This window comes from Chlorocebus sabaeus, chromosome 17 (genome assembly GCF_047675955.1).
Source record: "Chlorocebus sabaeus isolate Y175 chromosome 17, mChlSab1.0.hap1, whole genome shotgun sequence".
Lineage (NCBI taxonomy): Eukaryota > Metazoa > Chordata > Mammalia > Primates > Cercopithecidae > Chlorocebus > Chlorocebus sabaeus.
This window is the reverse complement of record NC_132920.1, coordinates 27,899,705-27,916,270: the sequence shown is the minus strand read 5'-3', so window position 1 is coordinate 27,916,270 and position 16,566 is coordinate 27,899,705. Positions and strand designations below refer to the sequence as shown.

The window sequence follows — 16,566 nt, the reverse complement described above, 5'->3', positions numbered from 1 at the left end:
TCCTGGTCTGAGCCACTCTTGCTCTTCCATGATTATTACTATGGAAGCCTACAAATGAGTCCCCCCTACAGTTTCTTCTCAATATATCAGTCAGAGTAACCCTTTTTAAATCCCTGCATAATTTAAGTTGGATCACACACATCATTCTTCCACTCAAAACCCTGCAATAGTTTCCATTTTCACCAAAATTAACAGCCCAAGCTCTTACAGAAGTGGGCAAGGCTCTTCACAGTCTGGCTTCACATTATCTCTCTGACCTCAGCGTTTTGTTTTTTTGTTTTGTTTTGTTTTGTTTGAGGTGGGGGTCTCACTCTGTTGCAATTTACCTATATAACAAACCTGTGCATGTACCCCTGAACCTAAAATAAAAGTCTAAAAAGAAGTACTTAAAGTGTTGAAGAATACAACTGTCAACCTGAGCAGACTGAGTTAATGAGGGCTCTCTAACTTACTGCAGACACATGGAAACTACCATTCAGGGGTAAGGGTTAAATAAAAACATGTTAACACAAAGCCTGAGAGAATTTGCAGTTGCTATACAAACCACTGAAACATGTGCTTCAGGGAGAAGAAAAACAAATCTTCAAGAAAGCCCCAGTAAGTAAAACCAATTTGTTAAAATGTATACATGGAAACCTAGTTAATCATTGATGATAAAAATCCAATAATAACAACAACAATAATAACAATGATCACTTTGGGGAAAGGAAAGCTTAAAAACAAGAAGAAATAAAGTATTAATCAATAACATTATATAATATTGGAGGGGGTTGATAGGAGGCATTGCAAGTTTTGTATAATATGGAGAAGGGTGGGGAAAGATTAGTTTCATAATCTCACAAGCTAGGTGGGTATATGGACACTTTATGCTCATGTGTAAATGTATGGTTCTCAAACATGTAAATGGGGGAAAAGAAGAAAATATAAATTAATCAACACAAGACAGGAACTAACAAAAAATCAAAGAAAGATCATGAAAAATAGAATGACAAAATCAGGTGGTGGAAATAAATCATCATAAAAATATCTATGGATGAAAGGGATTCATAGTTAAAAGATAAGATTTGGACATAAAAATATTGTAAAAGGATATTAAAATCAATTAAAAAAACATACTGCTTAGGAATGCATATATACGCAATAAAATTATATATAAAAAAGGAAAGCAAGAAACAGTAAAATTGGGATTCAGGATGATGTTCCCTCAATTGGAAGAAGTCAGGTGGCTGAAATAAGGAGTACCAAATGACTAGCTATATATGTGGTTTTCAAGGTCTTTTGTTTTGAATGGCAGGTTAAAGAGTGCTAATTTAATTATTTAAAATAACTACTTAAATTAAGAAAGTAATAATCATAAGCATGCCATTCATGGGCTGACATGGTCTGGATCTGTGTCCCCATGAAATTTCATGTCAAATTGTAATCCCCAATATCGGCAGCAAGTCCTAGTGAGAGGTGATTGGATCATGAGGGTGGGTTTCTCATGAATGGCTTAGCACCATCCTCCCTGGTTCTGTCCTTGCAATAGTGAGTTCTCGTAAGACTGGGCTGTTTAAAAGTGTATGGCATCTTCCCCCTCTCTTTCTTACATCTGCTCTGGCTATGTGACATGCCCACTCCCTTTTTGCCTTTCGCCACAATTGTAAGCTTCCTGAGACCTCCCCAGAAGCCAAGCAGAGCCAGCATCATGCTTCCTGTACAGGATACAGAACCATGAGCCAAGTAAACCTTTTTTCTTTATAAATTACCTAGTCTCGGGTATTTCTTTAGAGCAATGAGAGAATAGACTAATACATGGACCAATGATATCAGTGTGTTATGAATCACATAAAGGAATATGAATAATACAATTCTGTGCACTTGATGTCCAAAGGAAATCATTTTTTTAAAATGCAAAGGGATGAGAAAGAGATACGAGGCTAATAATCTCTAAAAGATTTTGGCCTAGTTACATTAATATCAGACCACACAAGCATTGTTAGCGATAAAAACATCATGATTAAAGGAGTAATTCCTCAAGATTTCTTTGCATGTCAAGAAGACATGCAATTCCTGAACTTCTATATACCTCAACTCATAACCTTAGAATATGCAAAACAAAATTGACATAATACAAGGAGAAATTGACAAGTCTTTTCCCCACAGCAAAGTATTAACAAACCTCTCCCAATAATCAATAGATCAGGCCAGGTGGGGTGGCTCACACCTGTAATCCCAGCACTTTGGGAGGCCGAGGCAGGCGGATCACTTGAGGCCAAGAGTTCAAGACCAACCTGGCCAACATGATGAAACCCCAATTCTACTAAAAATACAAAAATTAGCCAGGCATGGTGGCACCGGCCTGTATTCCCAGCCACTCAGGAGGCTGAGGTTGCAGTGAGCTGAGATCATGCCACTGCATTCCAGCCTGGGTGACAGAGCAAGCTTCTGTCCCCCTACTAAAAAAAAAAAAAAAAAAAAAAAAAAATCAGAGGGCAAACAAAAACTTAGAAAAATTTGAATAGTTAACAAACTCGAAAAACTGATATTTTAACAACAGAAAATCTGTTAGTTCACATTAAGATCAAAGGAGGAAACACTATACCATCATTTTAACATATGCAGAAACATTATTTGATAAAATTCAATACCCATTTGTGAGAAAGGCTTTTAGTAAATGAGGACTAAATAGGAATGTTCTTAATATTATGGAGGATAATTATCAGAAACTCACAACAAATATGATATGAATCATTAGATGAATCCATTCAAAATCAGGAATAAGACGACTATTAGTATGATTTCTACCCAACATTGTCCAGGAGAGATTGGCCACTGCATCAAGACAAGAAAGGGAAATAAGGAAGGGAAGAAATAAAACTCTCCTTATTCACAACAATGTTATTTTTAAAATTCAATGTTAGTTCTCAAACAGAGCTAAAGAAACAATTGAGGGAGATGTTTTGAGAGCAGAATAGAGGTAGTGAGGCAGGGTGGGAAGAGCAGGGAAGGAAAGAAGTTAGGATCAAAGAACATTTAGATGGATTAGTTGAGAGACTGTTGCAGAACAAATGGAATTTACGTATGATTAAATGATTAGGTTGGGTAGAGACATATATAAAAAATGGAGAATTTCATTCAATACAGAAACCTTTACTTTTTAATATTAATTTACTTTTAAAACCCATGTGAGTACAGTCTGTAATACACTTTTTTAAAAAATGAGGCAAAAGAAAAAGTCTCACAAAAACTTCAACTTAAAACTTTCTCACCAGTATGTCAGATACTCCTTTTACCTTGGCATATTAAATGCAAATTTAGTAATATCTCCTTCTATTTGTTTGATGCAGCATTTTATAGATTGCATTGTCCTTTCATATAGTCATGTGCCACATAACGTTTCAGTCACCTACTGACATCGTAGCTATCTTAACAGCTTAGCGCAATGCATTATTCATGTGTTTGTAGTGATGGTGTCAACAAATATTTTAAAAATAAATTTGGTATAGTTAAAGTGTACAATGTTTATAAAGTCTAGAGTAGTATAATGTCTTCACATTCACCCTTCACTCACTCACTGACTCATCCTGAGCAACTTCCAGTCCTACAGACTGCATTCATGGTGTCCTATACAGGTATACTGTTTTATCTTTCATACTGCATTTTTACTACATTTTTCTATGTTTAGATACACAAATACAGCATTGTGCTACAAATGTCTGCTGTATTCAACACAGTAGCATGCTGTACAGGTTTGCAGCCTAGGGGCAACAGACTATACCACCTACCCTATGTGTGTAGTAGGGTATATCATCTAGGTTGTGTAAGTACATTCTATGATGCTTGCACAGTGACAAAAATCATACAACAGCACATTTCTCAGGATGTATCCCTGTCATTTATAGGACTATAATTGCTAGCTGCTGTTTTTCAAAAACAATCCTGCAAATAGGAGGATAAGTGAAGAAACTGGGGCCTGAGAGGTTAAGTGTGGTGATGGATGCCAGTGGTATCCTGCCCAGATCCCCTTTTCCAAGTCAGTACACCCATTCTCCATTTGCCAGGAAGATCAGTGCACCCATTCCCTGATTATCAGGAGCACTGGCTGCTACTGGCTCACAGTCTTCACCTTCTCTGAAGAATTGTCCTTGGAAAAGGGAGATAATCTATTATCCCCATGAAGTCCTCAATCCACAAGGCACTGATCGAGGTACAAAAGGCTGGCCCCTTGCCTCAAGGGTAAGTTTTGTTCCAAAGATCCTTCTTCCAAATTAGACTAAACTAGACTTAAGCTCAGATCACATCTTGCTCAGCCCATTTCCTCTTCCATATCTTGCTTCCCTCTCTGCCTTGCAGCTTTTTTTCTGCAGCTTATTTTGCCTCAATAAATTCCCTAGACTTGAATCCATGCCTAGGCTCCGCTTCTAGGAAACCCAACCCAAGTGACTTATCCAAGGTCCAAACTCTAGAATTGATTAGGCATGGACTCCATCTCAGGGGTCCCAACTCCTGGTCCACTCCTTTTTTTTAATTATACCATGTGGTATTAAGACATAACAAAAAAAGAGAAGACGCTACTTTAACATTTAAATTTTTGAATTTTAACTCACTCAAGATGATTAATGTCATCATTAGTAAGTAATTCCCATACCATTTGTTTGGTATAAGAAGGTATTATATTTAACATTTTTGTCAGATGATCCTTTAAACCTACTATGACACAAAAATTCTTCTTATGCTTCCCTACAATGTGTAAAACTTTTTCCTGATGCAAAAGGAGAAATGAGTATCTTAGTTTAAGCTGATATTTTGTGGCATTTTTAGGTGATGCTAAGTATTAGGTAATTTATTTTCCCTCTGATGGGAAAGTGGTGCTAAGGGTTTTGACTTAAAATCCAACTTCCTTGGCCACTCATTCAGTGGAGAAACAAGAAAAAAGAAACATTTACAATTTGCTCTCTCTCTGAAGTCTGCTACCTGAGAGATTCCTCTGTATGATAAAACTTAATCTCCACAATCCTTTCTCTTAGCCTAAACATTCCTTTCCATTAATCCCAGGTCTTTGGATAAACTCAACCAATTGTCAACCAGAAAATGTTTAAATTTACCTATAGCCTGGAAGCCCATGCTTTGAGTTATCCCGCCTTTCTGAACCAAATCAATCTATTTCTTAAATGTATTTGATTGATGTTTCATGCCTCTAAAATATATAAAACCAAGCTGTACCCTGACCACCTTGGGCACATGTTCTCAGGACCCCCTTGAGGGCTGTGTCACAGGCCATGGTCACTCGCATTTGGCTCAGAATAAGTCTCTTCAAATATTTTAGAGAGTTTGACTCTTTTCGTCAACAAGTTCATGGGGTTCACTATGTTATTCCACTTCTGTTTGAATCTTATATAAAAAAGTTAAATTATACAATCCCCAATTCAAGAGTTGGCTGCTCTACAAAACATTTAGGAGTTACTGAAAACAGTGCAAAACTCAACTGTGTATGGACTCATCCTAAGCTAATTGCAGCATTTTTCCTTTTCCATCTGTCAGGAAACCTCTGAACATTTAAATCAAATAGATGAAAGGAGAGAGATGGGGTTGCAGCCTTAGTAATCATAAAAGGGAGTAAGGGAGGGCAGGCAAAGAGCCTTGGAAAACCTCAAGTCTCAAGTCTTTAGTCCTAAGAAGGGGAGATTCCTCTTCTCCACGAGTAAACTTCACTGAGAAAGAGTCTCCTCTGGGGCAGAACACTTAAGGTCCTCTCCGGTTTTTTAAAAAATTTTCTTCCTTTTTACATTTTCTGATGGAGGCAGCATAACTGATTTTTGTTTTTGTTTTTTTTTTTTTTTTTGAGACAAGGTTTCTGGGTTTTTGTTTTGTTGTTTTGAGACAGGGTCTCTCTCTGTGGCCAGGCTGGAGTGCAATGGCATGATCACTGCCATCTCAAACTCCTGGGTTCAAGTGATCCTGTCACCTCAACCTCCTATCTGGGGACTACAGGCACATACCACCACACCCAGCCAATTAAAAGTTTTTTTCTGTAGAAACAGGGTCTCACTATGTTGCACAGACTGGTCTCGAACTCCTGGCCTCAAGCAATACTGCTGCCTTGGCCTCCAAAATCTCTGGGATTCTAGGCTTGTACCACCACGCCTGGCGTACAATCGATTTTCTCAAAGATCTATACAGGGAAGAAATTTTTTTCTCTAGACCTAAGCCAAGCAAACAGAAGAGAAAGACTGAGGACATTTCGGACAGTAGCTAGCATCTTATATGGATTAATCCAGTTCTCTGATGTGGCCTGGTACTCAGGATACAGATGACTTTCTAACACTGAAGTTGTGATAGAAAAACTCTGAGGGAGTTCCAGGTGACTAAAATGTAGAAATCTGATATCAGTATGAAGCATGACTTTGTAAAGAAATTGAGATTTGGAGTTAAAAGACAAAGTTTAACTAAAAAGATGTGATGTTTTAAGTTAACGTTAGGGGAATCTAGGTGAAGGGAATATGAGAACTCTATCTTTGCAACATTTCTGTAAGTCTAAAATTATTCCAAAATTAAAGCATTACTATAAACAAAAGTTCAGGGTTTCAGCCTTGGCTCTGATGCCTGGATTTTCTGAGCCTCAGAGTCCTCATCTGTAAAATGGGATAATGATAATGCTCATTTCCCTGTATGGCTGTTGTGAGGACCAACTATGGTTAAGTAAGTGGACACACACTGCAGACACTGAAACACACAGCCCATGCTGGTCACTTTCCAAGGGAGAGTCACATAGGTATCAGAGAGAAGCAGTAAGGTGGAAAACGTGTTTATAGTGTAGATCCTGGTCACAGGGAACACCAAAGACCCAATTGTTATAAACCATCAGTAGAACTCTGTTATCCTTTGTAGTTAAACACAGACACCAAATCTTTCAGGCATGTTGGCTCTGGCAGTGCCATTTATTATATTATTAGAAGGGTTTAGCAGCCGTCCAAAAATAAATAAATAATAAATAATAAATAAGAGGGACACAATTAGTAAGAATAAGAAAGAGGTAAAACGAACAAAAGGGAAAACAGTAGCTTCAAACACCCAACTTTCCTTTTAGGAAGTCCCTGGGCCGTAAGTCATTATTTGTTTCAAACACACTTAATGGAGAAAGGAAGAGACAGGCATTTTCTAACCTCAAGCTACCCCACATGACTTGGCTGGTGATCTGGAAAACTTGCTCATAGCAAGCCCTAGACCAGCTCAGCCAGGGTGTGGATCTTCTGATGGCGAATGAGGTTGCAGTGTCGATTAAAGCTTTTCCCACATTCAATGCACTGGTGAGGTCGCTCCCCTGTGTGGCTTCTCTGATGTTCGATGAGAAATGAACGCCGACTGTAGCTCTTACTGCACTGGCTGCACTGATACGGCTTTTCTCCTTTGTGGATTCTCTGATGCTGGATAAGACCTGCACTCTGACTGAAGGCCTTCCCACACTCCTTACAGTGATACCGTTTCTGTATATTGTGGATTCCTCGGTGATTAAAAAGACCAGAACTTCGACTGAAGGCTTTCCCACACTCATTACATTCATAAGGTCTTTCTCCAGTGTGAATTCTTTGATGTCGAATGAGACCTGAGCTCTGAGTAAAGCTCTTCCCACATTCATCACATTTGTGTTGCCCCTCTCCTAAGAGGTTTCCCCACTGCCTCTCTATCCTATCTGTATGTTCACCAACTTCTCCATGTGGGGGATCCTGCTGTGATAGCTCCCAGGTCTGCTCATTAAACATTTTCCCATGTGGTTCCACTACCTTAGGACAGTCTTTCCTTAGCACCAACTCTCTGTCCTCAGTCTTGGTTATTTCATCTGAAATAAAGAAAAAGGCTAGGTAAACGTCATTTGTTCCCTGAGCATATGGGAAGGTGACTATGTCTATAAAAATATATCAAAGGAAAGCAAGTGGGCTAGAAACAGAAGGGCTAGCATGGTAACACCTTCCCCTAGGTAAGGAGGAAAGTTTGCCCTCTTTGGCAAAATGCAGGTCAGTCCATCCCCACGTAGACTTCAACTGGGGAGTTGTTTTTTTGTTTTGTTTTGCTTTTTTGAGACAGAGTGTTGCTGTGGAGCCCAGGCTGGAGTGCAATGGTGTGATCTCAGCTCATTGCGGCCTCCACTTACCGGGTTCAAGCGATTCTCCTGCCTCAGCCTCCCAAGTAGTTGAAACTACAGGCACGCACCCCCATGCCCAACTAATTTTGTATTTTTAGTACAGACGAGGTTTTGCCATGTTGGATATCCTGGTCTCGAACTCCTGACCTCAGGTGGTCCACCCACTTTGGCCTCCCAAAATGCTGGAATTAAAGGCATGAGCCACTGCACCCAGTTGGCTATATTTTTTTATACTTTTTCATGGGGAGGGATGGGTAAAGATCAGGTGGCTTCTCTGGAGTCTTCCCTTAGACCCCTCTCTCCTTTCTGAGATAACCTCAAAGTGACCCTTTCCAAGGAAAGTTACTTAATGTAGTCATTCATTCATTTTCAGAACAACTATTAAACTTCTACTATTCTAGGTGCTTCAGGCAGCACAGTAGTCCTCACTTATCTGTGGTTTTACCCTACAAAATTTCAACTACCCACAGTCAACCACAGTTCACATATACTAAATGGAAGATTTCAGAAGCCAACAATTCTTTTTTTCTTTCTTTTTTTTTTTTTGAGATGAAGCCTCACTCAGTCGCCCAGGCTGCAGTGCAGTGGTGTGATCTTGGCTCACTGCAACCTCCGCTTCCTGGGTTCAAGCGATTCTCCTGCCTCAGCCTCCTGAGTAGCTGGGACTACAGGCACATGCCACCATGCCCAGCTAATTTTTTTTTTTTGTATTTTTAGTAGAGATGAGATTTCACCATGCTGGCCAGGCTGGTCTTGAACTCCTGGCCTCATGATCCATCTGCCTTGGCCTCCCAAAGTGCTGGCACTACAGGCATGAGCCACCGCACCTGGCACAAACAATTCTTAAGTTTTAAATTTGGCACCATTGTGACTAGTATGATGAAATCTCATGCCATCTGGCTCTGTCTCACCCAGGACATGAGTCCTCCTTTTGTCCAGCACATCTGCTCTGTACATGGCTGCCTGCCTGTTGCACACCTAGTAGCCATCTTGTTTATCAGATTGACTGTTGCAGCGTCACAGTGCTTGTGTTGACATACCCATTATTTAACTTAATAATGGCCCCAAAGTGCAAAAGTAGTCAGGCTGGTATATTATTATAATTGTTCCATTTTATTATTATTGTTGTTAATCTCTTACTATGCCTAATTTACAAATTAAACTTTATCTTAGGTATGTATAGGAAAAAAATAGTATTACAGAGTTCATTCAGTATTAGCTTTGGTTTCAGGCATCTACTGGGGGTCTTGGAATGTATCCCCTTAAATAGTGGGGACTACCATAGTATATGACTTTCAAATCCACAATTATCCAAGGTGTATTCCCACCATAAGACCTTTGCTCTAGTGCTTCTCTCTTCCTGGAAACTTCTCACCTCAAATGAAAGCAAGGCCCACTCTCTCGCTTCCTTCAAGTCTTTGTTCAAACTCACCTTCTCAATGAGGTTTATCTTAATTCTTCTATTTAATATCATGATCTGTTTGCCTTATCCATAGCACTCTTAATCTCCCTTATCCTGTTCTATTTTTGCCTTATTCCATAGTCTCACTACCTTCTAACACACTGTATCATCTCTTTACTTTTATATTTATTATTGTCTCCCTCCTGCTACAATCTAATCTCTATGAGAGGAGGATCCTTCTGTTTTATCCCTGAGAATCATGCCTGGCACACAGTAGTTGCTCAAAAAATATTTGTTGAACGATTGAACAAATAAAAGGGAAAGGATTGAAACCAATTCTACTACTATGGCCTCAACCAACTGGCCCAGGAACTGGCATCTGGAGCAAAGGCTGCCACACAGGACTGGTCCATAATGAACAGTGTCCAGCCAACCCAATCAAACCCTTTCTGCTTGGAGGAGTTGAAGGTAAGAATGGAGAGAAACAGACCCAAACTGTCTAAACACTAAAGAGCAGATGCTATGGTATCCTTAGGATGTCTTGGGTTCCCCAGGTCTGATTTCACTTTACAACCCAGAAAAAGGCCAAGGACAACAGACCCAGACCTCCTCTTTTGACCAAAATATTTGCATCTCTCTCCCATATCTAACTGTCCTGTCTCTCACACAAAAGAATAAGTACCTCTTAGGACTCCTCTGTTGTTAGGCTGTGGTTCTACTCCTCCTTTTAGCTGGGGGATCACAACAGGTTTGGAAAATAAAAATGTGTCTGTAGAGAAGAGATGGGCCCCAAGTGGGATCAGTAGTGCCCTTTTGCTCAAACTTCATATTAAATCTGAAATCCATAAGGGAGCTGGGTAGAACATAAAAACTCAGACATTTCCCACCTTTTAATGATTACCATTTATATAACTTTCATGACTTATGAAGCACTTTCAAATATATTATCAAACTGACTCACCACAAAACTCCTTGATGTTATTATCCCATCTCTTTAAAGAACTACAGAAAAATACGGCAAGATACATATATATGTGTAGACAGACTATATAGAGAAACATCTGGAAAATATGCAGCAAAGTGACAAGAGTAGTTACCTCTAGGGAGTAGGATGTGCAGAACTTTCATTTTTTACTATATAAACTTTTGTATTATTTGGATTTTTAAATAATCAGCATTACTTAAAAAGAAACTCAAACTTACCTATTAAATATTGCTTGGCTAAGAATTTGAAAAGCTGGAACTTGAATTTGGTCCTTGTCATTTCAAACACTATGTTGTTTTATAATATTGGCTTTACCTAAATTTGTAACACATACCTGCACTGATATTCTACAAGGAGAACTCTACAATCTCTAGATGCCCTCTGGATACTCTCCTACAGCCACCGTAGATGCTTAATAAACACTTGTTGAATGATAGATGGATAGATGAGTGGACAGATGGAAAATGTAGACATGCTTCTTGGAAAAGGGGGTTCTCAGCAGGGTTTTAGATGCAGTTTGGAAGGTAGAAGAAAGGAAGTGGCTAGAAAATAAAAGGTCCAAGTTCATAGAGAGAGGAAGAAGAAAGAAAGAAATTGACTGGAGGCCGGGCGCGGTGGCTCAAGCCTGTAATCCTAGCACTTCGGGAGGCCGAGACGGCCGGATCACGAGGTCAGGAGATCGAGACCATCCTGGCTAACATGGTGAAACCTCGTCTCTACAAAAAAATACAAAAAACTAGCCAGGCGAGGTGGCGGGCATCTGTAGTCCCAGCTACTCGGGAGGCTGAGGCAGGAGAATGGCATAAACCCGGGAGGCGGAGCTTGCAGTGAGCGGAGATCCAGCCACTGCACTCCAACCTGGGCAACAGCACGAGACTCCATCTCAGGAAAAAAAAAAAAGAAAAAGAAATTGACTGGAAAGATGCTCATAAAGAGGAAAAATGATATCAGAAGCAATTTCAATCTGATAAAGTCATGGGAGCTATAGGAAGGTCTGCACAGAATTTACTCAACACATACACTTTAATTTAAATCGAGAGATATGTTCCATGTAACAGAAATCCATAATTGCTAGGGTAAATGAAATAAACAGAAGCTAGAGACAAAGAGGCAAGGGAATTGGCAGCTTTGATGCATATGGGGGTAATATGAAACTGAAAACAGCAGAACCTTGCTACAGATTGATTGTCAGAAGATTAACAAAAAGTCAGTAAGAGGCTACGATTTTATGTGTGGGAAATCAGACAAGCTGGAGATAATTCTTGCAGGGAGGGCTAGAATGGGGAAGCAGCTGACTCAGTCCCAAGTGCTCAGATCTATATCCACACGGGTGGCCACTGCCACCATTCAGAAGATTACAGAGAAGGAAATAGTAAAGTCTGATTTCACTGGATTCTCCCATACAGTCTGCCACTTAGTAAGCATATCTCATATCTTTCTACCGCAACTATGAACCCAAATCAGCAAGGGTGGCACTGGTGATTTGTGGCAATAGCGACCATGTATTAAGCATAATGCATGCCAGGTGCTTTTCATAAATTGTTTGTATTTGATGCTCACAATGACTTTCTGAGGTACATACTGGTTGTGGACTAAATTGTATTCCCTCACATATGTTGAGGTCCTAACCCTCAATATGGTTGAAGATAGGGCCTTGAGGGAGGTACTAAAAGTTAAATGAGGTTATAAGGTAGGGCTCTATCTGGTAGGAATGGTATCTGTCCTTATAAGAAGATGAGAGAGCTTGCTCTCTCTCTGTAGGCACACAAAGAAAGGCCATGTGAGGATACAGCAAGAAGATGGCCATCTATAAGCCAGGAAGAGGCCTCACCAGAAACCAAACCTGATAGCATCTTGATCTTGGACTACTAGCCTTCAGAAATGTGAGAAAATAAATTTCTGTTAAAGACAATCAGTCTGTGGTATTCTCTTAAGGCAGCGCAAGTAGACTAAACCAAAGCTATTATCAACCCCATTTTGTAGATGAGGGATCTGAGGTCAAGTGGTTAAGTAATCTGCCCAATACAAGCAGCTTCCATGAGGCGATGCCAGGATCTGAACCTGTCTGTCAAACCTTGAAGTCCATTCTCTGAAGCTGTGCTCCACAGCGATCCCTGAAAGCCTTCCTCATGTACCATGCATCAGAAGTCCAGAGAGCTTCCAGGATGGCACTCAGAGAGAAGTCTGCACACAGGGAGAAGGGTCAAAGATGAGCACATTAGGGTCTAAGAAGCACGGAACATTGCTGCTATCTGGTAAGGAGTCTTTGGATCTCCTGTTTTCCCAGCTCTGGGTTTATTGTTTGTTTTTGCTTGACCAGGCAAGATTCGTTCAACATCAAATAAATGCTATCCCTCACCTGTCTCTCCAATAGAATGGCACTTCTGAGCAGAGTCACGTGTGGGCTGGGACTGAAGGCTCAGTGGTGTCTGCTCTGCTAGAGGCACCATCTCTTTAGAGAGGACTTCTTGTCTGTGTCTGTGGGCTACCATCTGGAGACAAAAAGACAAGATTTGACTTTTGAAGAAATTAACTGTCTGAAATAAACACTTCCAAGAAAGAAGGAAACAGGAAGGAGAGTATTTTGTCACCAATGTCAAGGAGACACAAAGCAGAGGATACAAGGATTCTTGGCATGCCAAAATACACTTTTTTCTCTAGCAAATCTCCCTTCCTACCTCGTGTTGTGGTTCATCGAGCTCTCTCTCCAGATCCTCCAGCAAAATCACAGCCTCTTCTCCACTCTCTGGACAGTGTTCCCTCACCCAGCCCTGGAGCTCCTTGGGCAGGATGGACAGAAACTGCTCCAGCACCAGCAGATCCAAAATCTGCTCCTTTGTGCTCACATGTGGCCTCAACCACTGGTAGCAAAGTTCCTGGAGTCGGTTAAGAGCCTCCCTTGGTCCAGGGGTCTCTTGGTAGCACAGCTGTCGAAAGTGCCTTCGGAAGATTTCCCTTGCCAGTGGATTATTGCGTTTCAGTCTGGATTCCTGCCTTTGGAGGTGACTTTTTGCTTCCACTTTCATTGTCAGAAGTTCTTCCCATGCCTGGGGAACTTGAACACCCAGGGATAAAACCTCCTTTGAGTTTGTATTCATCTTGACCTTGAACAGCTTAAAAGGTACCCTCCAACTGCAGCTATGCTTCAAGACAAACCTTGGAGGCACCTGCCTAAGCAGTAAAAATAAATTATTTATATGGAAAAATGACAATAACTGATGACAGAAACTGATAATATAAGCATTTATCATAGGCCCTAAAGCTCTCTTCTGAAAAGTGATTTGGTGACCAAAGGATGGAAATAATGGAAATATATATATATTCATAATATGCAAAGAGTATAGGCTTTTAAGTTACCTAGATATGGGTTTTCTTTCTTTCTTTTTTAAAAACGGGGAATTTCACTCTGTTTCCCAGGCTGCAGTGCAGTGGCATAATCACAGCTCACTGCAACCTTAAACTCCTGGGTTTAAGTGATCCTCCCACCTTGGCTTCCCAAAGTGCTGGGATTATAGGTGTCAGCCACCACACCTGACCCAGACCTAGGTTTTATTCTGATCCTAACATTTACTAATCGTGTGACCTTGTGCCAAGTTTTTAAATCTTCTTTCAGTCTTTGTTTCTTTATGTGAAAAAGAAATAGCAATAATACTTTACAGAGTTCGTGGAGGAAAACAGCCCAAGAATTAGGGACTCCACAGATCACTCAGAAAGTCTGAATAAAAAGTTTGAGCTCACTGTATAAACATCAAATTAGAGAAAGAATAAATGGAAATATTGTTACTGTTGACTAAACGAATGAACCAACATTCACTTTACTATTTACTTCAGTTTTCTTAAATTAATCTTCAAAACAACCATTTAAAGTTGGTATTATTTACACTAAATTTACAGAAAGAAAGGCTTGGGTGGATTCCAAGCCCTGGAGCTTTCCACACCGTCCTGCTGCTACTTAAGAGTAACAGTCAACATTGCACAAGTCTACAATATGCTTTCAGATACAAGACCATATTTCATCCTCACAATTACCCACTGAGGTTTTATTATAATAATTATTTCATTAGATAAGAAATGGAAGCCAGGGAAAGTTAAGTAGATTGCCCAAGGTCAACTTCTTTGTGAGGACAATCCTAAGAAGCCAAAGAAGCCCAAGGGAGAAGTTTTCTCCAGACACCCGGGCAGCGCCTGAAACCCAGGGGGTGTTCCCAAAATGTGGGTCTCCAAAATGTCAGAAAGCACAGCGCAGCAGCTTAACTGCAGCTTGACAGGCTCTGTGGCAGACATCTGGGGAATCTGAATTGGGAGGTGGAGAGAAGTACAGGGAGCCCCAGAATATGCACCTTTAACGGGCTCCTCAGTGATTTGTATGTATTATAAGGTTTGAGAATCAAAGAACTAAGGAAATCGGAAACTGTTACATTCTGCACTTTAAAACCAGTCCATTCAACGCCCCTTAATTTGCTTTTAGAATCTAGAGGTGAGAGGGTATACGGGCTCTCCATCTTGAAGGCTGCCAAAGTCTTAACTGTCCTTAACTTCCTCTCCCGGGTGTTTCTTTCCCTGAGTCCTAAGCCTGTTGTCGTTATTCACCGAGGTGACCCTTCCGCCTCGCAGTCCTCCTACAACCCTTTCTTGTACAATGTCCCCACAGCTGGGGATGACCACCCTGGTCTAGCGGGCGCCTGAAGCCGGCAGGCACTGACCGCCGCCCCCTCCTCCGTCTCCCACTTCCCAGCGGCTGAGGTTCACTTTCCACACCCCTTTCCCAGCCCCACCCTCCCCAACACTCCTCCATTCCCGGCCCCCACAGCCAACTCACGAGACCCGGAACGCGCGAGGACGGAGAGGGGGTTACCGGCCCGGCGTTGCTAGGCGCGCGGCACGAACAATGGCCGGGCGGGGAAGATGCCCACCCCTCCTCGAAGGCGGACGGAGCAGAGGCACTTCCGGGCCGTTCTAGGACTCCGTGTCTCGTTGTCTCGCGTCCACCTTGCCTCGGAGTCGACCCCCAATTTCCTGGCGTCCAGTTCTGTTTCACCAGTGAATCACATAAACAGAATGTCATACGTGTGTGGGCCGCACACAGGTTTTAAACGGAAAACGTTGATGAAGCATAGACCGTTAACTATTGAAAATGCTGATTTTAAAAGCATTTTTAAAATTAATACATTATTTATGGTTAAAGAAAACCCTCAGACAATACCAAAATTAATAAAGTAAAATGTCAAACCCCACCTACCCCTCCTTAGTCCCATTCCCTGAGGCAGCCACTTGTCACCGTTAGCCTGGAATTTGTATATCATTGTGATCCTCTCACACACTGTGGCATTATTTTATATTTAGCCTTTTCTCCCCCGCTTATTTTAACGTTTTCACTTCATGTATCCTAAACAGCTTTACTCATCATGTAGGTCTAACTTATTCTATGGGTGCATAATAGTCCATAAAGCAATTTATTTGTCCAGGCCCCTACGTATTCTTTATTTAGGCATCTGCTTGCCTGCCTGCCTGCCTTCTTTCCTCCCTCCCTTCCTCTTTTCCTACCTCCCTCCCTCCCTGCCTGCCTTTCTCCTATCCTCCTTTCCTTTTCTTTCTTTCTTGTTTTTGTTTTTTTGTTTGTTTTTTTGTTTGTTTTTGCTATAAAAGCTTTCTGGAGTTTTAGTAATAATATGATAATACAAAATCAAACCAAAACCAATTAAATAAATTTGTCACCCAGGCTGGAGTGCAGTGGCACCATCATAGCTCACTGCAGACTCCAACTCTTGGCTCAAGCAATCCTGCCTCAGCCTTCTGAGTAGCTGGGACTACAGTCACACACCACCTTACCCAGCTTTTTTTTGGCGGGGGGAGGTAGAGATCAGTGTCTCGATTTCTTGGCCAGGCTGGTGTCTAACTCCTGGCCTCAAGCGATCCTCCCACCTCGGCCTGGCAAAGTGCTGGAATTACAGGCATGAACCACCATGCCCAGCCTTAAATAAACTTTATTGGTACAAAAGAGCATAATTGTAGGTGCTGTTAGTCATTCATCAGTTTTACTATGCCAACTAGAATGAT

At 41.0% G+C, this 16,566-nt stretch overlaps 1 protein-coding gene across 3 annotated transcripts; it reads right to left on the bottom strand.

Annotated features, from left to right (window-relative positions):
* Positions 1 to 6,890: 6,890 nt before the first annotated feature.
* Positions 6,891 to 15,434, bottom strand: ZSCAN9 (zinc finger and SCAN domain containing 9). 3 transcript variants are annotated; one of them, XM_007973364.3, is made up of 4 exons: positions 15,329 to 15,434; positions 13,188 to 13,680; positions 12,869 to 13,001; positions 6,891 to 7,819 (listed from the first exon to the last, which is right to left on the bottom strand). In XM_007973364.3, exons 2-4 carry the CDS (start codon positions 13,605 to 13,607, stop codon positions 7,203 to 7,205), a joined length of 1,170 nt encoding a protein of 389 aa, XP_007971555.1. In that variant the 5' UTR covers positions 13,608 to 13,680; positions 15,329 to 15,434; the 3' UTR covers positions 6,891 to 7,202. The 3 variants fall into 3 exon arrangements, with proteins under 3 accessions (XP_007971555.1, XP_007971553.2, XP_072861862.1); XM_007973362.3 differs by having other exon boundaries at positions 13,188 to 13,676; positions 15,329 to 15,416; XM_073005761.1 differs by lacking the exon at positions 15,329 to 15,434 and having other exon boundaries at positions 13,188 to 13,956.
* Positions 15,435 to 16,566: the final 1,132 nt, after the last annotated feature.

Coding starts and splice junctions, on each gene's coding strand:
- ZSCAN9 (XM_073005761.1), bottom strand. CDS start 13,835: ATGAATATATATATATTTCCATTATTTCCATCCTTTGGTCACCAAATC. Junction 13,002..13,187: donor TCGATGAACCACAACACGAG/GTAGGAAGGGAG, acceptor TTTTGTCTCCAG/ATGGTAGCCCACAGACACAG. Junction 7,820..12,868: donor CCATTCTATTGGAGAGACAG/GTGAGGGATAGC, acceptor TCTTTATTTCAG/ATGAAATAACCAAGACTGAG.